This window comes from Homalodisca vitripennis, chromosome 5 (genome assembly GCF_021130785.1).
Source record: "Homalodisca vitripennis isolate AUS2020 chromosome 5, UT_GWSS_2.1, whole genome shotgun sequence".
Lineage (NCBI taxonomy): Eukaryota > Metazoa > Arthropoda > Insecta > Hemiptera > Cicadellidae > Homalodisca > Homalodisca vitripennis.
The window spans coordinates 71,675,844-71,703,488 of record NC_060211.1 but is presented as its reverse complement, the minus strand read 5'-3'; the positions used below and the strand labels follow the sequence as shown (position 1 = coordinate 71,703,488).

Sequence of the window (27,645 nt, the reverse complement as noted above, 5' to 3'; positions counted from 1 at the left end):
CCAATGAACTTATTAGAACACAAGTAGGTGTTACTGTTATAAGAAGAACTATGGCAAAGATAAAAGGATTTAGACATCAGTAAGCAGCCAACCACATAGCACACTCAGAAAATAAAACTCAAGCCATTTTGAGCATTATAGATATCAGCAAGTAGTTGAGTATTTCATCACTGTTTTTACAACCATGACTGGCTCTATTATTTTAAGCAACAATCCTAGAAAAATACTTGAAGTAATCTTCATTAGCTTACCCTTCCCTACTTATATCTCAACCAAAAATTGAAGAAGTTATCAAAAATGACAAACTCACTTCCACTTAATGTCTCTGTAGGACTCAATGAAGTCTCACCAAAGTTGTTGAAGTCCAGCAAACACAAAATAGCACATCCTTCAACTACTCATATAAAAAAGTTTTTTCAGTTGGGTAAATTTCCACAAAAACTTAAAACTATTTTGAAGTAGACTTCATTTTAAAACAATGTGATCAATCTGAAGCATTCAGAGACCAACCAATCTCATAATCTTCAATATCCTCCAAACTTGTTGAAAATATTGTGCTAACTTGTTATCCAAATTAAATTAACATAATAACCTGCTCACTAACCAACAGCACAGTTTTACCAAAAAGAAATTAACATCAACAGTTTTAATTAGTTTTATTTAATATGTAATAGGCCAAGTGGAAGCCAAAATTACAACAACAGCAATACTTTTGGAATTTAGCAACGCCTTTGACACCCATTACCATGAACCACTGTTGATCAAATTGAACACTATGGGGTTACTCGGCAGAGAAGCTGAATGTTTTAAGAGTTACTTCATCAATAGAGAGAACAGGTAGTTGAAATCTGGCATTCAAAACAATAAAATCACACAAACCAAGTAAAGTCCAATTCCAGTTCTGAAGGGTGTCTCTCAAGGGTCAGTCCTGGGTCTGTACTCTTCACTTTATTTAGTATCGATCTACCCAAATACTTGTATGAGTTAGCCACAACTATGATATATTATGCTGATGATTCAAGTATGTCAGGTATATGTTTATAACTTTGATGAACAGTTTTGTTTGTCTATTTCATTTTGTTATGTTCATCACCTTTGTTTAAACTGTTTATTTCTTTGCATATTTAACCATATTTTTTAAGGATTAGATGAGATCTAAAACCTAAAGAAGGGCTCAGATAGATACCAGATCTCGAAACATCATGTATCTGTTCCTGAACACATAATGATGACAAATGTCTACAAGTATTAAAATTATCCTTAATCAATAAGGAACTGTTAACAAAGTAAGGGATTTTAAATTCAACTAGATATTACTATGGCAATGTTTCTTACAGAGACTCTTCCCCACCAACTATTAGGATCCGCCACCAATTCCTAATCTTTCATTTTCTAATAAAATGGAATGTTATTATTCCTTTATACAGTATAATGAGGAAAAATAGCATAGAACTTTTCAAGTAAATTTTTAGGAATGTATAAACGTAACCCTCCCATCGCTTTTTATAATTTAGTACAGTTCCTGTTCAGTACATCATTGTCTCATTGGCACATCATCGTTAGTGCCAAATAAATCATCACAAACTAAAAAACATAGTTATCATCACAACACAAAATTCATTATGGGTTTATGATAAACCCAAAAATCACAATAAATAATAATCACAAAAAATTTCAACAAATACAAAATTATCAAAGTATAAGTAAGCAAAAAATATGATGTAAAAATTTACTTCCTTTAGAAAACCATGTAAACAAATATAAACAAATCCAATTCCTAGCTTACAAATTACCACACTTGTGCTAAAGTAAAACAACTGTCATCAAAATGTTCTTTTCTTAACAAAAAAAACTTTAAATTCCTATTAACACAAATACTTAATAGAAGCTGAACAAAATCACACCATCTAGGGATTAACCAGGAAATATAAATTGATATTTAGCTCAAACTTTCTCCATTATTTATATTCGAGACTCATCAATGAATATAATAAGAAATAGCAATGCTTTACAATAAAATAAATCATCAGCATAACAAAATTATTTTTTCAGAACAAAATCAATGACAAATTACTGTAACAAAAGTCACTAATGGACTATTAAAACATTTACATACTAAGGAGTCCATAAAATTTTCAAATTAATAGAGAGAAGTTTCAGTCCAAAATTGTTTTCTTAAAATGGACTTACTGAAAGTTGATTCATCTGATGTGACAATTACTTTTAAATTAAAGCCTGATTGAGATCTATAAAATTACGCTGGTATTATGATAATTTAGTAAAATGAGATATGAATGATGAACAAATAATTTACAATGTGAAGAGAATCAACTGTCTCCCTAAAACACAAACTAAACTCACCTTATATCGCAGAACATCCTCCATCTTGGCAGTTTTTCCATCACTGACACAGCTCTGGAAGAAGCTGGGTGCCACGGACACTCCAAGTGCTTCAGCTGTCATACCGGTGTGGGCCCGCTCAGCGTTCGTCGCAATCACTCTAAACGTTCCGAACAACAGGACTAGCAGCCGTTGAGTGTGTGGGGGCAATGATGAGATCAATCTAGGAACATTGTAAAAAAAATACAGTAAATTTTCTTGCAATAACCAAGTGGTTGACATAATTTAACTATATTAAATAAGTAATATAATCTTGTAAGTAATGCTAACTAAATGTCAGACAAGTTCATCTTTGATTTTTAAGAATGTTAGTTAAACAAATCTGGAATGAGTAAAAATTATGATTTCCTTACACCAAATTAATGGTCAAGTAATGATGTATCTCTTTGCAGTGGTGTGTGAAGATTTGTAAAATGAATGTAATAAAAAAAAAAACCTAACGATTGTTAAGGCAGAGGAAGGTTGAAGAAGTACACAGTACTTAACTAGAAGTTTGTGCATTGTATGTCAGGTTTGTGTACTGCCACATGTCTGTTGAGTCAATGTGTGGATGAATGTCAACACTCAACGATAGATGCAACAGATAAGCACTGTCGCTCCCCACAGCTGAGGTAACTGAAATCTCTCACCTATGTAACCTTGTTAGAGCAATCAACTCAGTTCCCAGCCAGAGATCTCAAATTTGAATTTTTCTACATGTTGAGGTAATGTAGATTTAGAAAATTGGGTGCTCCAGATGGAGATTGTAAAAGTGAGTTGAACACTCGTATCAACCAGTGGTTTGGGTCTGTCAGTAATGAAAGGACATCATGTTTATCACATTTAATGTTCTCTGGTAAGTGGCCTTTTGACCTTCCATCTTTGTAAAGACTGAATGAAATTTGAACAACAGCAGCACACCATCAGGGCAGGACACACCAGAGATTTGTTTACACCAAATATACAGAAAACACTACATCAATAAAAACTCTAAAGATAAAATTTCACCTGAAAATAAATCAGGAATTTATTAAATTAGATGCTGTGATGAATTTTATATTGGACAAACAATAACAACAAAAATTAAGGAGCATTTATCATACAGAAGAAATAAAGACTCTGTTATAGCAAAACACTAAATTGAATGGGCTTAAATTCTTGGGAAAAGTGAATTAATAATGAAGATAAATTAAAATTATTTATATACTTCTTTAAATGTTTGTTATTTGTAGTACTTTTAACACTGTTAAAAGTGTTCATATTGTAATAAAATGATAAATACATGGTTGTCTTTAATATTAAACAAATTGAATAATAAACTACTTTAAATCCTCATAATTTGTACTTTTTTATTTGTATAGGTTGACTATGTACAGGAAATATTTAAAGCATTAACAGTTGAATTTTTAGTAGTATTTTTAATTTAAAATACTTTGAAACTGAAATTATTTCCAGTGTAAATTACTCAGCAATCAACTGTTTTTGACTTGTGTCTTATTTCCTAAAATTATGAATGTATTTCACTGGAAAAATAGTTCTAGTCCTTTATGTGTTTGTATGTGAGAAATGTTCATGTAGAATACCTGCTTTTGTGATGTTAAAAAAGTAGCAAATATCTAGGAAATCAAATGTTATTCGTGTTAACATTGGTTGGCCTATCACTCCTTTGAATATTATAACAACATATCATAAAAGTAAAGCGCACATACATGTAGTGATGTACAAACACACATGCACTCATAACATATTAGTTTTCTTTAAAATAACTTTTTAAATAATACTTTTCCAAAATAAATACTTTTAATGAAAACCAAGATTTTATGTGTTGGAACATTAGAATATAATTTTCTTTACTGTGTGGCATAAAGTAAAAATTGAACAGTTTCGGTTTTTATAATATGTAGTTAGTTGCCCCATGTGATGCTGCTCAGATTTTTAATTTGTTGTGGCATACGCTCTGGTTCGGTTAAAGTGTAGTGCCTCACGTTGATTACAGGATGTGTGGTACGCTGGTAACTACACTGTGGGTCAAATGTAAGAGGGTTGGTGTCGTGGTTTGTGATCTAAATTACTGTCATTCAATGTAGGTGGGAATAAATGTTATGGTTCACTTGAAATAATCTCAGGGTCCAATAGTAGGCTAAATCCTTGTGTAGATCAAAAACTTACTGTGTTGAATTTTGAAGGTAAAGGTGATTGATTAATTGTATGTTTACAAGTGTTCACAGTACTTTCTGGATTGTCAGTGATTTAATAAAATTTAAATAGTATAAAATTGGAATTTTAATGTACATCTTTGTCTTTAAACTGAAATTTTTTCAATACATCTCAGACTTCTCCAAATTGACTAATTTATTTAAAAGGTTTTCAATTTTGCGAGTCTATTAATGTTTCCTGGCTATACCTTATATTAATACTTACCAATTTTCTCGGCAGATAGGATAGATATTAACTAAAAGAAACGCAATTCGTTATTTAGATTTATTTGCACACCATGTACTGTTAGTTAGTTCCATTTTATATAATGCAACATTTCACAACCTAGTTAGCCAGTACAACTTAATATTATTTTTTATCCAATGTTCCAGAACAAAATTATCGACGGACTAACTACCTAATTGGCACGCGTATGAATATTTTATTGTAACCCTTCGTAGCAGCCCAACTACGTGACCGATTTCACCTCGCACGCTATGTCCGTAAGTAAAATTTATATTTTTGTATTATTAAATTAGCCCTTTGATGCCAAACATATAAAAATGAATGTAACGTAAAGTAAAGTTGTAAATAGTAAAGTAACTTACCCTTTGAAGATCTTTTATTTGCTTAATTGAAATGGATACAAGTTGTGGCGTCGTCCTTCTGACAAGCATGTTGCCGTGATAAGTTTTTTTGTCTCATTAAATGGCTAATACCGTCGAGAATTTGTTTTAGGCGAGCTCACGTATTATTTGAGTAGATGGCTACCACTTTCATAACTTCTACTCCTCTTCTAGTAATTACCGACTAGAAATAACCCTTCTTAGAATACAGCTTCAATGTCTCGTGCCAAGACGCCGACGCCCGGGTTGTGAGTCTACATATTGCGAAGGGACGTAAAATCTTAAAGTTTTATAAAGTAAAATATCGTAGGCATAATTCCATAGAACGTTGGATATTTTAGGCCCACCTATCAGATATAGATTTTTAGTTGTTGTACTCTAATTGGCAGCAACGTGGCAAGGCATACATTTAATTTACCAACTAAAAGTGGTACTTATAAGTTTCATTAATTAAATTGAACTTATAAGTAAACTTTGCAATTCGAGTATTTATTACTACGACCTCAGAAGTCACCACCCCCATGTGTTATCGTCATTCGGTACAACCATTTATAACTTAATTTCACTGATTTTGCTTTGTTTTTTATGTAAATTTATTTAATAAACGCTATATCCTACCACCCTGTAGTAAATTTTTTCTTTAAACAAACAATTTGTCCACGTCACTGCCAGGAGCATCTCTCCTATGTCTGCTTCACTTGAGATTTCTCGCCAAAAGGAAGAATACCAGATTGAGGCGTAGTGTCTAGGACAATGCCCCTCTCCACTCTCGTTCAAATCAGTGTCTTCACGCTTTAATTTAATCTAATTCATTGTTAATAAATACGGAACTCCATTATGTTCACTATAGTTTATCAATTTGAGTCTTTTCTATTTACCCTAATTATTTATCTTACAATTTTTTATTTAAATTTTTGCAACTTGTGCTTTATGAGGTCATTGCCCCTTCAACACTCAATTTGTCTCAACCACCCAAATTAGCTTGTTTGCCTCATTATATTTAGTACTTTTAATAAAAATTAACTTTACTTGTGTTTGACTCAATTTAATTATTTGAATTTGTTCCTGTGTAAGGTTATTTATTTTTCTACAATTAATTAAATAAAGCACAACTCCGACAACACATGTTTTTTCACTTCACTGTTTGCCAATTCCCCGCAAATATTTGAATATCATAATTTGATGTCACAAAATGTACTCAATAAGTCACTATACTAAATGATTTGCACTACTTGAAATACTACAAATGGTTTTTCAGAATTAGAACAATGTGATGAAGCTCACTTGTAAATTTCGTCACGCTGCTGCGTGATGCTGTTCATCTGTACGATGGTGAATAGCTGCTGTTCGTTCGTGCGTCCAAAGATACCACCTGGAAGTTTTCGCAGAAATTTCTTGAGGACGGAAGCGATGGTGTAGACTGAAAAGTTGTCTATATTGACCAGTCGGCCAGTCTGTAAGAAGTGAATCAGTTTCTTCATATTACCCTGGTGGCCTGGGGCTCGGAACACATCCTTCTTCAAGGGAGCTTCTTTGTTCAATTTCAAAATTAATACCTGAAACAAATGGTCCTAACCTTTAGAATTCTAATTTTGGTCTCATATTAAATTATGTGTATGTTATGATTTATGAACTGATAAACTTTCAGAACTACGAGGGCCATCCGGAAAGTAGTACCCGTTTCCGCCGCGTGAGGCGCTGACGACGCGAGTAGCCGCCGGTCAAGGTCAGATCGCTTCAGTGGCTTGTCTGCCTTCTCTGTTACAAGTTCCGTGACGCTAGCATTGCCTGTGTTGTTTCTGTGGCAGTTCATAATGTTTAAAAAAATTGAAAACGCCGCCAGTTGTGAAGTGAGGGCTGTAATAAAATTTCTCAACGCAAGAAACGTTCGACCTTGTGATATTCATCGCCAATTAAAGGAAGTGTATGGAGACAATGTGATGGAAGAGTCATCTGTTCGGCGCTGGTGTCGTAATTTCAACTTGGGGAGGGGGAACACACACGACGATGAGCGTTCAGGGAGACCATCTGTCATTACAGATCAACTGTTGAGGTCAGTAGACGAATTCGTGAGGAACGATCGGCGCGTCACAATTGATGACATCTGTGAACATTTCCCTAATGTTTCTCGAACAATTGTTCATGAAATTGTCAAAGACCATCTGCATTATTCAAAAATTTGTGCAAGGTGGGTCCCTCGCATGCTTACAGATGAGCACAAAACCAAGCGTATGGCTGCTGCATTCACATTTTTGGAACTTTATTCTGATGAAGCAGACACGTTCTTGAATCGCATAGTTACTGGTGATGAAACGTGGGTTCGTTATGCTTCACCTGAGAGTAAACGACAATCAATGGAGTGGCATCATACTCATTCACCAAAGAAACCAAAAAAATTCAAGACTGTTCTGTCCACCAGGAAACTCATGGCAACCATTTTCTGGGATCGACGTGGTGTACTGCTTATTGAATTTATGGCCCGTGGAGACACTATTAACGCTAATGCGTATTGTGAAACATTAAAGAAATTACGGCGGGCAATACAAAATCGACGGACAGGTCTATTGTCTGATGGCGTCATTCTCCTCCATGACAATGCCAGGCCTCATGCAGTGGGGATAACACAACAACTTCTGCAGCAATTCAATTGGGAAATTTTCGACCATCCACCGTATAGCCCGGACTTGGCCCCTTCAGATTTTCATCTCTTTACAAAACTTAAAGAGTTTTTGGCGGGATAAAGATTTGACAGCGATGAAGAACTTAAAGAAGGCGTGACTACGTATTTCAATCGGCTGGCGGCGGAGGAATATGACGCTGGAATACAAAAACTCGTCACACGTTATGACAAATGCTTAAATTTGCTTGGAGATTATGTGGAGAAGTAGTTTAAGGTATGCTCTTTTCAATAAAAATGTTTATATTTGTTAATATTTACTTCTGTGTTTTTATTTCACAAACGGGTACTACTTTCCGGATGGCCCTCGTATATTAATATGACATAATTTATTTGCAGATAAAATGCACAATATGTTCTTTTCTTTCAGATTCAATTTTATAATACAAGGGCTATTCAAAAAGTAAGGAACTTATCCACCTGACGCAGCTAGGCAATATATATTGGTGTACTCATAATTGGCACCTCAGTCAGCATCCAGCCATGACAGCAGGAACATCTCCGCACTCCCCGTTATTTTTATATTCAAATTTGAAATATGTGCTGCAATAGAAAATCCTACAAGTTGTGAAGTGCGGTCTGTGTTTAGTTTCTTGTTGTCAAAAAACTTAAAGCCAACAGAAATTCATCGGGAACTGTGTGAAGTGTATACAACAAATGTAATGACTGAAAGTTCTGTCAGGAAGTGATGCATTTAGTTTTAAAATGACAGAACAAATGTTCCCGACCAAGAGAAGAATTGAAGTCCGAGCGTTATGACTGACGATCTGACCGTGAAAATTGATGAAAAGATTAGTGAAAACCGCTGTTTCGCACAAACTGAGCTTTCTCTAAGTTCCCACAAGTTTCACGGAGGCTAGACTACTAAAAATTTTTGTTTTTGTATGGCCTCACACAGCAAACAGTACATAAGAACTCTTGAACTTGTTCAATTGGGAAGTTTTTCCGCAACCCCCTACAGTCCTGATCTTGCTCCAAGTAATTTTCACTTGTTCCCGAAAATGAAGACCTGGCTAGTAACACAGCGTTTTGATAACGATGAGAAGCTCCAGATACATGTCACTGAGTGGCTGAGATCACAGGTATCTCATGACACAGAAATTTCAAAGCTTGTCCACCACTATGATAAGTGACCGAATTTGTGTGGTGATTATGTAGAACAGTGGTATTTTAGTCCCTCTTTCTTTTTTATAATAAAATGTTTTTCTTATACTTGGTTTTTTTTTTAACTACAAAACATTCCCTATTTTCTGAATAGTCCACATATATAAACATACAAGGGCATAATAGGCTGTACAATAATAATGTTGGATTATAAAATTAACCCACAGTAATTATGGAACATGTTACTTCCTTAACAAATTAGTGGGATTTAATACTTTTGAGTGTGAATAACATAGCAAAATGTCACAAATAAAATCATACAGCATTTTATGCCTTGTTGGGATTTTTCAGAATACTAAAAACTTAAATATCTAACTAATGTTAAACATGAGTTTACAATGCCATAGTAATAATACTTTAAAATATCCTACAGTAGTTCTAAAAAAACCCTTTGTATGTAATCAAAAAAATTTAGTTTTAAAACATAAAAATTCTTTTAGTTTTCATAAGCTCTTATTCACAATTAGACTTTTAATACAATTCAATAATTATTGTAGTACTAGAATGAATAAAGTAACGAAATTTAAAATATGTAAGTACTTCATTATTATTATTCATATTTTTTTCTCCATAGCTATAATATGATAATCATTCAATTCTAAAGTGAATACTCAAGTGTCATTAGAAAATTATATGAATAAAATCTGATTTGTTATAACTTTCAAACTGTAATAATTGAAAGTATGCTGAATGTACTTGGAATATTTACTAAATTTACTACCAACATTATTAACTAGAACTTGAAAAATGCAAATTCAATTTTTTAAAATTTGTCTATGCTTACCAATAGTGGGCCGGGGATATCATTTTTGCAGACTTCATCTAGTGGAACACCAAACTTTACTCTGAAAACATTGACCATTGAGATTTTAGAGGAATATAAATAACACAATTGAACTTTCCTAAATGATAACTACTACTTAAACATTTTATTACAATGCTCTAAGGACATAGGAACAGTACAAACAGCAAGATCCTATTAATTACCTTGCTATGCAATATCTTTTAATCTTCACCATTTTAAGCTTGAATGTTCATTGGTACCTTAGACGTACAGACATACTGTATTTAAAATCCACACACATACATAATTTGTATTAAAATCGACATATTGTATTTAAAATCAACAACTGAAGTCTAAACTCCTGTATAACTAGTTAGTAGTTGTGCTTTACATAAGTTTATCAGTATGTTTAGTTCAACACACTTTCCCATTGTTTCACTGCATTGTGTAATCTCTTAACGAAGAAATATTTGCATTTCCCACTGATAAAACTATGATAAGCATACAATGGCCACGGAAATAATTGCCAACAGTGGCAGACTGTTTTAATGAAGCATTATATCATAAATGAACTAATTAAGAGTAATCAGTGGCTCTGGTAGTTTCACATAAAACTCAACTTCAAGACTGTTTGTTTCTCAGTCTGTTTTCATGAAAAATTAAAATTAACTTAAGAGCATCTGTGTTGTAAAATATACTATAAAACCTGGTTTAGAGACTGACTGACTGATTTTGTTTATCCTGTTTAAATCTTCAATAGGACAAAATTACCGGAGTTGTATACACTATACTGTATACTCTGTATTTCATTCTTAAGTGTACAAAAATATGAAACTCATATTTATTCAAATACCACAAGTTAGACAATATTCTGTATATATTAACACTAAATTTAGAATTGTCATCATTGCAGAGGTGAATTACAAGAAGGTACAAGGATATGTTGTTTGCTCAGCTATGGTGCATGTGTTTTCTTGTCCATGTACTCTTGAGTAGCTGGAGAAAATTTTCAAGATAATTCTTCAGGTATTTTATAGATGTTGTCTTCAGAGATTCCGTGTTGAAGTAGACTACTCCCTTGCATGATGGTATCTTTTTGTATAGACTGAGGTGGTGTGTTTCACAAGCTAAATTGTGCCTGCTTCTTGTGTTGTAGAAGTAACAGTCTCCGATTCTAGTCTGTTCAGTTGTTACAGCACGCAGGATGGTTTCGAAGATAAGAAGAGCTGTTACTGTTAAAATTCTTAGCTCCGTACAGGCTTCCCTGTAGCTGTCTCGTGGCCTGTTGTTCAAGTAGCTCTTGAACCAGTTTTCCTCTTTACCATCAACTCGTAGTGATTTGAGTTTTTGCGTTAATAAGCCATGTTCCAGGTAGTCTAAGGCCTTACCGAAGTCAAGGAGAATGATTGTGGCTATGCAGCCTTCATCCAGTTTCAGATTCAGATAGTTTTGAAGTCTTTTCAGGATGACTCAATCTAAGATTTTAGAGCAGGTAGATAATAGTGAAATGGGTCAGTAGCTGCTTGGTTCATTTGTATAACCATTTTTATGAAATAAAATAAAAATCATCTTTATTCATCATTTGTACACATTTTTACAATGATTGGGGTCAACTGATAGGACAAATATTCTATTAAAAGATTGTAATCCTTATCGTAAAATTACAACTAAAATTAAAAATTGTTACTGTTCTAGGTAAAGTCTTGGTGGAAAAATTCGCCAATTAAATATTAAAAAGGAAACAGGATTTTTCCGGACATTTGCCATCGTTCAGTGAAACAAGAAATCAGTAACACTACGTTTCGAGATCTGCAATCTGATCTCTTCTTCAGGTAAAGAACTAACCTAATACATAATTACAAACTAGGTTAAAATAAACAAACCTTACCAAAGCGTTGTGGCACGCCTAAGTCAGAAATCACAACCTACATGTTGTTTGTCAACTTCATTAACAAGAGGAGTAAATATTAAAGTTGTTAAAAAGCATATTTTAATTATTTTTGAATTTGGTAATATTTTGAAATCTTTTAAAATAGTTGGAAGAACACTATTATAACATTTAACACCAATATATATTGGTTTATATGAACCAATATTAACCTATGGGACGGTGCTGAATAGTTACAAGTTAGTTTCAAAAGTGAATAGTTATTTCTATTTCTTGTGAAATATTGGTGAAAATCCCCAACCAGTGAGACAGAGTTTGGAGTTTGAATAGTGTACAAAATACATTTATAAATATAATTACTATAACAGTCATTATGCCTAGTCATTTAAATTGATTCTTTAATGATTCTTGGCAATTAAATTTCAACGTAATGCGGATTGCATGTTTCGGCAGTATTAAAAGTTTTACCATGTTAGTTTGTAAGGTTCCTCCATATATACTTAATCTGAAATATAAATGTAAATGAGTAGGCAAAGCAAAATAGTTTTAATGACTGAAGTTTACAAAATTTTGATAACAGGTAAAGTGCAAATTTTTTCTTTCTACAAAAAATAAATGGAATAATAAACTGTTTCAGTTCTTAGAAATAGCCATTGACAGTGTGAAATTTCCTGTCCTCTTTTCTATTAAACCTAAGGAAATGCTATGAAAAATAGGTTTGAGCCAGCTAAGCATTAGAAAACTGTCGCAAGTCTTTGCCCAATATGCCATCTAAGCCTACCTGCACCGATTCTGTATGTTTGTACTAGACAAAGAACTAAAAAAAAAAACTAGTGAAAAGATCCTTGACGACACAATGGAAAAACACCGCAGGAAAATTGCAAGAGCCTTTCCTGCCAGAAACACAAGTAACAAGAAACAAACATTCTCCAAAATTATAGAAAAGATAGTGCTTGAAAATCTGCTGCATCAACTTCAACAACACAACATTCTAACAAGCCAAGAACATAGATTTCTAAAAGGCAGATCAACACCTACAGTTTTAATACAACTTACTAAACAAATTATTAGAAGAGGGCTGCCAGTAACAAGCCTGTTCCCTGATTTCAGGAAACCTTTTGACTGTCTCAATCACTTACTCCAAAAGCTGAGTACCATGGGCATAGAGGAATCAGAATTAACTGGTTTCTGAGCTACTTGAGCGATAGAAAGCTGCTTGTAGAAATCTAGTACACAAGGAACAACATCATGGTAAAGGCCCAATCAGAGGTCACAGACGTTAAAAGGGGAGTGCCACAGGGATCAGTGTTGGACCCAGTACTATTCTTGTTCCTCACCAATGACCTACCAAACTGGTGACTAGATGCTTGCCACACGGTTATGTATGCAGATGACACAGTCCTCACTCTAGCAAATAAATTAATAGACCTTCTCAATAGAAACACATATACAACATTAAAAATCAATAAACAATATTGCTACTCTAATGATTTAGTTTTAAATAATAAAAACAATTTTACTACAAAACACAGAAATGTAGATCTTGCGCTACCTGGCTTGGAAGTAAAATCACTCAGTAAACACTTATTACATAGCTATTTTTGTAACTGTTTACATGTCCTACAATTGAAATGATTAGCTGATATAAATCATCTGTTTAGTTTTTAAAAACAGCTGAATAAACGAACAAAACATTTTAATACTAATATAAGAGAATTATTTGTCATTATCTACCGAGACAAATAACTGCTTGAAATAGTTCAGACTGCGATCAATAGATTCTATGAATATTTTCCATGCAATAACGTAGTGTGGTGTTTACGTGAAACTACAGCAGTATAGTGAGTTTGCCAACCACGCTAGGGATAATGTGCAGTGCATGTCCATAATGAACATAAACTACCGTTAACATAAATGTTTATCCTAGCAGACAAATTTGACTACCCTTGAAATAAGTTGTAATTCTTCAGAGTATTTTTCAATTGGCAGATGCTTATTTTGTATTCTTAACATCTGAAAAATGGCACAATATAGTTTTGCTGGAAAGTTCTGTTATTAGTAATCTTATTAGTCATAGTCATAAATCTTTATTCATATATTCATTGAGAACAGAGATGAGTCAGCTTAACCTAAATGTTTTTTGTCTAGTCAGGAGGCAACACAGTGTTGAAAATATGTCATATCCATACAATTAATTTAAAGTGTTGAAATTTATACTATCCATGTACAAACTTATCCAGAGGGTAGTAGGGCTGGTTCAGCAACCATTGATAGATAGATGGTCTTCCTCAATTGCTGGTAAGAGTGAATGGCTTTTATAGAGAGAGGAACTTAGTTTTTTACAAAGCTGATCTACAAGAGGGTTCCAGGATAATTGGTTATCTATCATGTCTCCAAAATATTTTCCCTGGTACATTCTAGTCAGTTCACGTATTTCAGCTATCTCAATCTGTCTTCTAAAGAAAATACTGACTTGCTTTTGTTAAGAATCAGATCATTTGCACCACAGTACTGTTATGCCTTACGTAATTTGAAAAAAATTGGTCTCAGAATAGATCCTTTTGTAACACCTCTGGTCACAACCATTTGTGTAGATGTGATATTTTGGGTCTTGTTATTCGAAGTTGTTTTTATGTCAGCAGATTGGGTTCAATTTGTACGATAGCTCTTAAACCACATTAATTCATTTTACTTGACACCTATATTTCCTAACTTGCATAGCAAAATTTCATGAGAACAGATGGGCATTTTCTTAATGCAGTTGGTATTTTTTATCTTCAACACTACTCCATACTAATCCAATGATTTGAAGCTTACACAAGCTGATAGTTGTTTGTGGACAAATATTTTGTGGCGTTCACATCGGAGGCAAGTAATAGTTGAAGACAACTGAGTATCTTTCTAAAGATAATCTTTAGGATTTATATGACTCTAGTGAAGGTGATAATAGTGACCAAGAAAAATAGCTATTTCATTAAGAGTTAGAACATTAAAAATGCTACAAACTACTATTTTTTTCGAAAACATACCCAAAACAGGAGTGTATTTACTGCAATATAAATAGAGGATTCAAAACAGTAATAAGCAAAATTTTAGTACACCATAAAAATTTAAATAAAGAACAAGGACTTCACCATTTTAACTTAACATCTAGTTGACTACCAGATTTTATATAAAATATTATTTAAAAGATATCTAAAAATGGATTTTTAGAATCTTAATTATCAAAAATTCTTCAGGAAATGTCATTTGGACGTTTCTTTGCCTGGGAGCTATTCCATACCCTCCAGATTGGGTATAATCTTAAATTTAAAGCTACAGATCATACTTGTAATTCGAGAACTTCACAACTGCACATGTGATTGTATTAATTAATATTGTGTTAAAATTCAAATTTTAACACAATATAACATAGAGGTGTTTAGAAATATAACCCAACTTTGAGTTTTCTCATAAGAAAGACGAAAAATGTCAAACAAAGACTGCTTACTTTTCAAGACGTCGTGGATAAGGTACGGACGGATGGCCACAAGAAGTGACAACGTTGCCAAAGGTGGCAGCCCTTCGATGCATCCTTTCGGCCCAACTGGTCATTATCTGCTCCGCCACACAGTTAACAACTCATCTGGAACAGTGTTATTATTCCTGTAACATTTGATGAGTCACAAATACACATGCTAACAATGTTTTCCTGTTACGTTTTCCTGGAGACATTATGTGAGTTAGTATTCTGATAAATATAAATTAAAATAAATTACTAAACACTATTGATTTTTATTTGCTCTGTAAAATAATTTTTCAATTTTACAATATAAATAACAATGTACTATTTTGGGAAATAGAAATAATGTTCCATGTATATAAGTAATATAGAATTTTGTATTGTTAGAATTACACTACTAAACATTGACATATAAAAATAAATGCTGTTCTAAACTTTTATATTGTAGTATTATATCATTTCCTAATAAGACCGGCTAAATTATTCAAAATGGAATACTAAACAACCAAGTGTAAAAAGATGTGGACATAACAAATAAATTAAAGTCCTTTTTAAATATAATTTACCAATGAAAATCTAAATCAGTCCATAATCTGTATGGGTGTACTGAGTTGAAATACATGTTTACAATAGTTATAACTAATGTTGAAAACTAATTTTCCCACCAATGAAAATTATATAATAATTTACAAAACGTATAACAAAAATATTTTCTAATTTTTATTTACCAATACTTATTACTAAAATTACAGAAATTCTGCAAAACATTAATCGAAATCATAAATAGTAAGAAAACTTATACCAAATTATAATAATACTAATTTATATGTAGAACACACTAAACAAAACAGAAGGAGGAAAACTGAATATCAACAAGATTTAATCATTTTAAAGCTAAGGCTATTATATTAACATTTTACTTATTAGAAAGTGATGTTTTGATTGGTATATTGTTGATCTCATTATCAAACTTTGTCAAACCTATTTCAACCTCAATATTAAAAAAAGACCAAAGTATAAACAAATTTTAGCAGTTCATTTAATGAAATTCTTGCAAATAAGCTCTGTAAGTAGCTGATGACACAGACTTAGTTTGTTGTTGTGGATTATGAATCCTACGCAGTATTTTTTGTTGTGTTAAATATTTTATTGCTTTTTGATACTTTGAGTTTTTTTTAATTATTGTTTAAAAAGTACTACTTAAAAATTAATTACTACTATTATTCCATGTCTAATCTAAAGAAAGTATATAAGGATATTAAATTTATTGTGTATTTTTTACTATAAATAATCTCGAACATCAGAATAATTAATAGCCTATCACTTTAAATTGCTTTACATACTCAATAGGACATCACAATACCTTAATAGGATTGTAGGGGTCTTAAGAAGTTTTAAAATAAATTATGCCCAATAGTTTTATTTCTGGATGAGCCACATAACATTGTAATTTTTCTTGGGACTTATAAATAAACAAGAAATCTATGAAATAAGAGGGGTACAGTATATTATTAATTTGTTTTATAAACATACATAAAACGTAAAGTTTAACACTTTGTATTTTACAATGGTAATATCTGTGCTATGCGCATAAAATTAAAAAAATACCTTATGTACATACACAAAGTTAAAAAAAATTGATGTGACTTTATTGATTCAGCAAACAGGAAATTTGAGTGCAAAGGGTTAATTTGGTGACTGCTAGGAGCTACTACAGCTTTACTAAGAACATTGGTTGTGGAGGAGAACATTGCAAAAATGTGTTGGCCAAAGACTCCTATGCCCACAAGACGAATATTACACGTCCTTACCAATGTTTTTATAATAGGCATTATTCTGAAAGATCTAGACTGAGTTTTATGACATTTTTCTTAGACTTGCCTCCTTTACATCAATGTCTCCCAGTTGGACATAGCCAAATTCACAAAGAATCTTTGCAGATTTAGAAGTGTTCGAATGTGTTGTATCTATGATTTGGTGGCATCTACATGGTCTGAGCATTTCCTTTAAAAAATTAATGTATTTTATATAATCAGAATCACGGTACAAAAGTGTTTTCATAACCTTAGAGTATACATGAATTTCCGTCTCATAAGCATGTAAGTACTTGACCCACTTTCTTTTTCAGTTCTTTGTTTTGTAGCTAAAATTTAAACAAACAAGTGTGGAAACTATATCCTCACACACCATAATAGTGTTACCCTAAGGAATTAAATGAAATATCCCGTTCAAAAAAGAGACAGAGTTAGGGCTATCAAGCCCTCTCTAGCACTCAAACTCATATCATATATAGTAAATTAACAATAATTGAATACAGACACTGTAAAATTTTAACATAATTATACTTTATAGTAAAACGTCAACAAAATTACTTAATAAATTTAAATAAAATAACCCATGAACTTAATAATACAATTCTTAATGAAAGATAAAGAAACAAAAGCTTAACAATCTAAAAGAGGAGATAAAAAGAACAAAAACAAATTCAACCGATCAAACACAATGTCTGATTTCACACATGCTGCAAGCATCACTGCCCGTCACCCCCACAGTCCCTCCAGTATCAAGTCCCCGACCCTCGCCCGAAGCACGCACAACTCTCAATACTTCTAATATCATCAGAGAGAACGTTCCAAAGGAGACTAGCCTGAACAGTAAACAGCATATTAAAAATTGTTGATCCATGAATTGGAATAGGAACCCAACTAATGTTTTTTGTTTTGGAATATTTAAATAGTTTTATAAGTTGTACAATTCAATGAAAAATTTGTTTAAGTGCTACCAATTTATACGTTGTGCAATGGTCTTTAAGAAAATGTATCTAGAAGACTTTTTGTAGTCTAGTTTTGAGACAGGTATTAAATCAAAACTCTGTATTATAGCTGCCCAATTATTGCACAATGGTTAAGCAGATTGGCTGTGACAGATGCACTACTAAATAGTAGCTGCAGTTCACCTACAGCTTCATTACTATAACAATTATAAAAGTCATACAATTATTCTATCATACTTGACTGTAAATCATCATTCATTTTGAAAAGTCATGTGATCATTTTTTGATCATGGGAAACAATCCCATTTGGGTCATTATGGCCAATAATTGTTCCTAAAATCGATCTTGTAGCTGTCCAATCATTGTGGCAAGGATCTTGAAATCCGTGAAAAAACAAGGATCTTGTTTAAACGTCAACTTTAAAATTTTTGTTAGGGGCAAGTTACTTCAACTCCTAGTTTATCCATAAATCTTTTCCTCTTCCGTCATCTTTTTGATGTTTGAGAGGTAAGCTAATTTTTTTTAAGAATACAATTATTTATAAACATACATTATTCCATTATGCGTCATTTATTAATGACCTATCTGTAAGTAAACTTCTTTTTTATTTCATTCATCACCAAATAAACAATTCTGTAATCAACTGTAGAGCTCTGAAGTCAAACTGTCACAGGGTTAAGAACTTTAAATATTTTATTGCCTATATGCATGGCAGCAACACCTTTAAAATCAATCAACTGTTTCATCAAACCCACTCATTCAGCTACAGTATCGGCATCACTATTTCAATCATTTTCCAAGCTCAGTTTATGAAGGGTTTGTCACATCAAAACAGGACAGGACTGTTTTAGAGAATCTGTATTACTTGTCCATTTAGTCGTATCCACTTTCTTTTCTGTTTACCAATCTTCCAAATTCTCCAAGTTTTCTGTAAGTTTTAATTGCCCTCAATGGCTAGAAAAGAACACGTATGGTTCTTAAAGAATTGAAAACATATTCCTTAGTTGTGAAAAATATCTATAGATTTTTCGATGAATATAGAGCATATGTGCATAACACCACATGTATAAAGCAATAGAGCACTATCTTTGAATAATTAATTGATTTCATACCAATGTTTTTCCCACTTATGTTAGCATCTTTGTCTATGCTTTGACAATCTTATCCTGTAGATTGATGTTAAGGTGGTTCAGAGAGTCAATTACATGACTAGACATACTTTTGCCCGTGGTCACGTTACAGCATGTGGTTAAAAAATGTGCAATCTTTGTTCTGTAATTTTACGAGAAAGATTGTAAACATAAATAATAATATTATTTACCCTTCTGTGTCCTTGATTTCCTTCTCCAAATGCCCCGACTGTTTACTATGAAATAAACCTACTACACTAGTCTCGATGAATTGCTTCCATGTCCATTGCCTTCTTTTACTTTGACTAAGTTACTTTGTAATTTATATTTAAGCGATTATTAAATTTAAAAGTATGTTTTTTCTTGCCGTGTTCAACCCACTTATGCACTATGTTGCACAAAAATTCCAAGCACTTGTACTTGCATGTTTGTTTTAATATTCGAGGCATATCTACTAAGGCAAAGCGGACTAGTGAATGCTTCCTCGCTCCCCTCCACCCAACACAAGTTATCTGCGACCACTGCCTTGTATATCACAGACACAATTTAACTAAAAAACAAAGTGCCTGAGGCTAGGCGATGCAAAGTACATGACAATTGTGTAATGCAATGTGGGGTAATTTCATTAAAACTGAAGGCACTAAAACATAAAGTTTTTTTTGTTTAACTTGCAACAACTAATAACGATCATGAGTCCAAGGTTAATTTTTTTAATCCTGCCTAAGAATGTTTATGGATCATTTGACGTCATGTTCCCCCTCCCCCTTGTAGGCACCCCTGCTCATCACACAAGACAAGAACACTCAGTATAGAGCCACAGTGAAGGTGTTAACTACATGTATTTTAGCTGGACCGCTATTGTACACTTGTTTAACACATTGATTGTGGCAGACGCACTGGTACAAAATAGTCTCATCAAACAAGACAAGTATTGTACAGTAGTTTTACAGGTTGGTTGTAGCAGACGCACTAATACAAAGTAGTCTTGTGACACAAGACTAGTACTGTACACTCAATAGAGAGCTGCAGTGAAGGTGTTATAGTAGTGCCCACTTTGTATAATATATGCATTAGTCCAAATTATATTGAGGAAAATAGTGAAGACCTCTTCTGTCAATGTTCCATTCATAACTATTGTCTTGACAACACAACTATCTGATACCACCTCTGTGAGACTTGCAAAATCAGTCAATAGCCATTTTTATCAGCAGTTTTAATTTTTCCAAATAGCTGGAGAACCAAGTCTTGTACTCTATTGATATGTCCTGTAAATTTGATAATTTATTTCGAACTATTCTTTTAATTTATTTTTAATCTATTGTAAAATCTATTAGGCAAAAACACTTAATCTATACATATTCATTTTAAAAATTATTAATAAGTATCTTCACTAGCCAAAGATATATTTAAAAAATAATAATTTAATAAAGATAAATCCACTTGGAGTTTTTGTAAAGCAATTGAGCAATTGTATGTTTTACAATTTTATATATGTTTTATGTTTTTAGTATATAACTAAATAAGCCTAATTTCAGTTTAATGTTTATCTATGACATGGCCTAATGCAGTATACAACAATTAATGGCAATAATAATGTTTTGTATACTTGTCTATTAACAAAGGTTTGGTTGTATTTTTAAGCATGTTAAATTTCTATTTAGCTTTATTTATTTATTTCAACGGTTTAATATTACACAGACTATATGCTATATTGTGAGGTAAATAAATGTAATATAGTAGTTATCAGCCTAGATATAGCTTTTTGTCTTTGAATTAATTTAACACTCTGGAAGTGTCGGTCGACCCATTTGGTGTCGATGAGGTCACTTCTAAAGTGCAATCGACACTAATGGGGTCGATTCGTAATATACCGATAAAATGCATATTACCGGTCACAGACCTTTAAATTATATATCAATCTATTGCTTATGAGTTGCTTTTAATGTTTAGTGGTCTTTGATTATCTTTTGTGCTATATCTAGATGGCAACCAGCTTAACTTTATAAGCTGTCATTGTGCTCGATCGTATCTGTGTAGCGGAGATTGCCGGTTGTAAACAAATCATTTCTTGTTTGTTCAGGAGTGCGTATACGTGATTTGTGTCCAGTTTTAATATAATTAGTTTCATTTTAAAACTAGTAATGGCTGATCCATGTGGATCTAGTGATATATATAATATTCTCATGGAATCTGATGTGAGTGATTACGATGAATCTGAAGTGGAAAATGTCGCCAAAAATGTTACCAAAAACCTAGTGTAAATATATTTTGTTTTTTTCTTCAATTTTAAAATGTTAAAAATTGTTTTATATATTGCTCTATATCATCAAACATAAAAAGAGGTAAGAAACATATTGAATATTTGTTTGATAGTACTTATTTCATTGTGTTGCCTAGCAACTGAAAAATGGCAAATTTGCACTTTTCTGTATAAACATAATTGTTATCACTTTTTTTATTTTTTAACCAATAAAACTATATATTTTTGTGTTTATAACAACTAAATTTGCTACAATTTGGCTATCCTACATGTTCTATTCATCTTAAATTTTTGTAAGATGAGGATAGTTTTGTGTAACATAATTTGGTACTTTGGGATTATACCGACCACACCAGTATGAAGAACACAAAAATATAAATTTATAGAAACAAACATAGAACAAAAAAACAACTCTTTAATTACAAAATTACAAGCATTTCCAGGTATTGTGATCGGTATTGTTGTAGCTGTTATCTTATCTTTCTCGAGAATCCCGATTACAGCAGGCCACGCAGCATCACATGATTTGCACGGTACATAAGAGGGGTGTAGATGCAAAACTCACATTCTCCACTTTTTGAAACTATAGGAAAAACACCAAGAACTGTTTATAATTATTATTCATGTCATATTGTTGCAAAATTTTTTTAATAATATCCTCTCTATCATTATTAGTTATTTGTACACAAATAAAACCCTAAACCACAGAAAATTACTAAAAATATTTCAATTTTAAAATTTGGACAAAAGTGAGTTTTTTGCATCAAAATTTGGTTAAATGTGAGTTTTGCATCAAAAACCCTTGTGGATAATGTGAGTTTTGAAGCTAATCAAATACCTAAACAACAAGAACCAAGAAAATTATTATGAGTTCCTTAAGGCTATACTTTGGGGTAGGTTAGGTCATAAAAATAGGCATACACACATTTAGGTATGTTTATTTGAAAAACCTACACAAAAAAAATAATTAATACCTGCTATAGCTTTGATAATTTTTTGTTTACATTATAGGCTTGCAATGTCTACTTACAATCAATAGCAAAGTACCAATTTTAAAACATTAGTCGCATTGATATCTTGAATTGGCTCGCAGGCCTGTTCATCTTCTTCATCGTTGTCATCCCCATCAATAATGTTTTTATAAAACAACAAATCCTGATTCTCCCGCCATTCGTCCGCCATAGTGCTTCTTCAGCAAGTTGTTTACGTCTACCTTCTTTGCTGGTATTAAAGAGTTTGATGGTGATAGTACAGATGGATTCATAGATGAAATTATTTTGCCTCGTTTTGTTAAGGACTTAGCCACTCCAAAATCAGATTTATATGTGTACTCTCCTCTAACAAGTATTTTCTTCTTCTGAAACTGTTCTTGTCAAAACTAATCTACGACAAGCTCCCAACTGAAAGTGAAACTGTGCTGGTGTCTTGAAAAATTTATCGTTTTCCTTTTTCCAGTCATAAATTTGGCAATCATTTCCAACACTCACTACTGTAGCATGTTCACTAATAATGTCAGTGTATTCCGATGGCTTGAAAATAATTTCTTTCTTTCTGATAGCTTTTTCAATGAATCCAAACACTCTGTCCGGGGGAAGAAATCTATGGCCTGTTCCTGGGAAGAAGAGCTCCACTTTCTTAATATATTTTGGAGCTGTTTTGAATGCCAAAAGCTTGCCATCGCCAGAACAATTGAGTTTTTTTTATTTTGGCCTCCACATCCGTCACATACTAATCGTAAATTATTGAAAGGTCTTTCCATTGGTGTTGTTTATAATTTGTGGAAGACAAATGAAGCAATTTCGTTTGAACCTTTTTTGAATTAGTTTTCTGTCCAGACAAAGGCTGTAACATTCTCACAAGTCAATTTACTTTTTGAATTTCCTTTTACAACAGTGAAATTGTTGAGGTAATTTTGTCGGCTATAGTAAGTAGCCTGGTCAGGTAGTTTAGGCAAAGGGAGGTTTTTTTTGACAATCATAACTAAAGATTAAAACATTAGGATCTGTACATTTCAGTGCCTCATAAAAAGCATTGGCCCTCAACTTGTGAACTCGATTTTCAGTAATTAACTGTTGTTTTTCCTGGCCAAAGGTTGCGTGTTTTTTAGTCTTTCATCTAATTGCAAGCAGGTAGAACACACATCAACCCTAGGCGTTCCAAAAACCAAGATTATACTTAGTGTTAAAAATGTTTCTGAAGTACCAGTGTGTGACTTTTAGATTACTTTTATCATCAGTAAGTGAACTATTGTACATTTTCCACATTTTTTTAACTGTTAATTCTGCAAGAAGATACTTTTTTCCTGTGTTTTTAGCACAATAATGTGGTTCAGAACATTTTGAATTTAGTTATGAACTGCATTACTTTTTCTTTTTTGGCTGATTTCTAATAGAAACCTTATCACCACCTCTATTATCTTTACAGAGCTCCCCCGTTTTCCTGAAACGTGTCAAAATTCCGTTAAATCGAAATCGTGAAATATCAAGAATTCGCAGGAAAGTGTTTGAGGCAAACTGGTATCATGGGTTTGTTATTGTCTTTTGAACCTACAAAGTATTTCGTTCTGAAGAGCTGCCTATTGTAGGCCCCACTAGTTGGACGTCTCCTTTTAACTGTCTCGGAGGAGGTAAATTTAAGGACAAAGTTGTCTTGATAAACCTTGTTTTTCTGAGAGTAGAAGTTGTTTTTCTGTAGAGTATGGTGAAATCGTCTAACATCTTGAAGTGGGATTGTTGAACACTGAAATTTTTTAGTGTTGTGCCCACAAGTTGGAAACCTGGGAAGACCTTTAGACGAATACCTGAAAGAGAAAAATATTATTAGCTTTTTGGTATTGAAATGTTAATAATATTTTTCTCTTGTTCTAACTGTTTAGGATTTTATTCACTGTTTACATAACCTATGCTTTAAAACTTATTACAAGCAACAAGTTAAGATGGGCAACACAAGGTAGGCATTATAACCTTGTCGAAATACTCGTAGTATGTTTTGTTCAAAGTAAACAAATGTGTTAACTTTACTAAGCCTATGGGTTAATAAGGGGTTTCACCTTAAAATCCTACGTTTGAACAGGTTGTCATAACAAAAATTTTGACTTTAGAGAACACTTACCTTGCTTCTTTAGCTTTATTTCGTTTCAACTTCTCTGGTGTCTTCGACTTCTTTCTTGTTAACCCTGTTGATGGCTGCACTAGTTCATCCATTGTCATTTACCCATTAAAACTATTATAATATTACTGTATTAATCAAATTTAACGGAACAAGAGTGTTAAAACGCTCAGTAGCAACTTTGAGGTTAGAGTAACAGTGTTCAAGAGTGACACACCGGCCTCAGCAATTCCCATGATGCTTTGGGTGAACTATAAGCTCCGTGATTGGTCAGATTGGAGAATGTAAACTTTGCTGCAAAACAGCTGTTGGATAATGTACGTTTTGAATCAAAACGCTGTTTTCGGCTAATTATTTAAAGCTTGAAATGTGAGTTTTTGACCCAAACCATTTTTACCATCCGTTTCGCCTTTACGTTACAAACAAAATGATGCGCATAAACTCAATATCTTAAAAAATTGGAGAATGTGAGTTTTGCATCTACACCCCTCATAATTGCCTTTCCATTACAATTCAATTTATATTTCTGATCAGCCCCTCTAGAATTTGATATTTTACTGATAGGTACTATCTCGAGGGATGTTTTTCTTTCGTTGACATCAGCGCGGGGCAGCACCGAAGCCCGCGCTGATGGCCGGAGGCACTCGCATTTTGGGTGGCGGAGTGTGAAGAATAAAAACAAGTTTTGAGTGTTTTTTTTTCAATAAAGAATTTAGTTTTTGTTTGGTAATGTTCGTTTTTGTTGAATTTTTGTGTTTGGAGAAATGTAGGGGTAAAACACAGAAAGCACAACAAAGCGACGCACCAGCTGAACGGGCGGCGAGACTCTGCAATCACGTTATCTACTAGACCGCTCGACTTTGACCTCTGTCTGAGGATGGGGAGGGGTTTGCGATAAGACAATTCCTGTTTTAACTTATATTGACGAAATATTGTTCTACGCTAATCTAGTAATCAGTAGAAGCAAAATATCAAATAACGATTCATGTCTGGGTGTGGTCGGTATAATCCCAAAGTACCCATAATTTTTTCACACATAAAATTACAGTCACGATACATGGCATAATTTTTTAACATTTCCTATTAAAACTTATTTTGTTTTATTCTCTGTTTTATAGCAAAAACATTGATGTATAACAATTTTTTATGAATTTTACTGTGAGAGCCTGCAAATTGCATGAAAAGTACAGAAATTATTATCTATAGACACTTCCAGGGTTAACCCTGTCATTTCTTCTTGAGATTCAAAAACAGCTCAACTACACCTTAGTGTAGGCCTAGTTTGAAATATCTATAAAGTAGTTCGGTTCAACCCTTTGGTTTCATTAGTTTAGATAATCACAAATATGATGATCTGATTGTAGTGATGGCTGTTTATTAATACTGCACCTATATGGAGGCCTAAATTAGTGAAATATATCAGTGTGTGACTTGCAACCTTGCATGTGATACTTCGGTATACAGGTCACATGCATTTTATAAAGATTAAAGCAATTTATTTACATTAATTAAACAGGGTTTCTTAATATAAGAGCCAAAAGCTTTTGTTGCCATTGACAACTTGTTAAATTTGAACAGGCTAATGTCTGTTGAAATACAAAACAAGGTTTATAACTAAATAATGAAAAAGCATTTGTACCCTGTCAGAAACCCATATTTAAGTATTATTTAAGCTGCTAAAATGTCACTTAATCTCATTATCAAGAAATAGGCCTACCCTTATTGCATGGAACAAAATGTTCTTTGAAATATTTGATATGTGCTGAATGTCCCCATAAAATCAATCCATATGAAATACGAGACAGAAAAAGACCAAAATAAGCAGTTCTTAATTATTTAATGTCTACAAATTTCTTTAATTTTCCAAAACAAGAACTATATTCTTCATAACTTTGACATACATCAACTATGGGGGAGACTTTAATAAGCGGCCTACACTTGTTATTTGATTGTTTTAAGGGAAAAATTCGATATGTAAAGAATTGTACACAATAAGAGTTATAATAAATTACCATAACAAGAAAAACTCGTATATTACAATTTTAAAAACGTAAATTTAACACTAACATTACAAAACAACAAAACCAACTATGGCCTAGACTTAGATATCAAAGAAACTTTACAACGTTTATAACTTGCCCAGCTTGATATCAATAAGCAATCAATAGTAAGCAAAGCAAAACAGCTTTTGAGTAAAGAATTCTCCCTGTGGATTATCAGGAGACAAACTAACATGTTGAAGCCACTTAAACAAATCTCATCACTTGGGAGATATATCTCACATATTTTCCTTATATTCATCACCACTTTCAAAGACTTAAAATATTAGTTACTTCTTGCTGTTTATTGTTTACATTAACATTACTATAACAAATAAGTTGAAATCATAAGCTAAATTAAATACATTGTAATATCAAATTATTCCTTCGGATAAAAACATGAAACTATTCGATTAAAACAACTGAATAACGAGTGTAGGCCACTTATTAAATTCTACCCAAATTATGCACCCTCTCCAATGTAACTATGGATCAATTTAGATTCCTGCCAATTTTACTGAAAGATGTTTGATGTGTTAATGTAAACTAATAGCCTACTATGGATTATACATAACGGTTAATGGTCATAATATAACCCTAATATTGATTTGTTTTTATATAAGATAGGCCTACCTCTACATATATCTGACTAACAAATGTAAATTACTTCTCCTTCAGAAATAATTATCCCATATTCTATAATTAAGCAATTTTGTCACAATTTTCAGATCAATGTACTATTACATTGTGATAAAAAAGTATGTTCAAAAATTAAAATAATACCAATAGGATTACACTCAATACATCAAATATGACAACAAACTTAGAATCCAACAGCCTACATGAAATAGAGTGATAAAAATTGAACGAACCGTTCTTTGGTCCATAACCTTAATTAGTTTGAATTTAAAAAACACAAGTTTCTAAATGCACTATTTTGTAACTGTGTATGAAATGTGATAACTTTGCTTTCAATCATTTTTAATTATAACCACACCTTCCTTTCATCCTTTCAAAAAATCAATATGGCTCCCACTTTTGACATTTATTCAAGACCTTTTAGATCCTCAGTTTAGTTCGTTGTCTTTAATAATATTAAATTCCCATAATCATAAATGT

At 32.6% G+C, this 27,645-nt stretch overlaps 1 protein-coding gene across 5 annotated transcripts in view; it reads right to left on the bottom strand.

Moving 5' to 3' along the window:
• LOC124362338 (rho GTPase-activating protein 20) overlaps positions 1-27,554 on the bottom strand; it is a 62,948-nt gene extending 35,394 nt beyond the window's left edge. For 4 of the 5 annotated variants that reach the window (XM_046816757.1, XM_046816760.1, XM_046816759.1 and 1 more), the window contains exons 1-5: positions 27,399-27,554; positions 15,205-15,339; positions 9,827-9,887; positions 6,486-6,757; positions 2,362-2,563 (exon numbers count right to left, since the gene is read on the bottom strand). In XM_046816757.1, coding sequence (XP_046672713.1) covers positions 2,362-2,563; positions 6,486-6,757; positions 9,827-9,887; positions 15,205-15,308 — 639 coding nt within the window. In that variant the 5' untranslated portion in view covers positions 15,309-15,339; positions 27,399-27,554. Of the gene's footprint in view, positions 1-2,361; positions 2,564-6,485; positions 6,758-9,826; positions 9,888-10,029; positions 10,230-15,204; positions 15,340-27,398 lie in introns of those variants that run through there. The other variant, XM_046816758.1, reaches the window with a different exon arrangement.
• Positions 27,555-27,645: the final 91 nt, after the last annotated feature.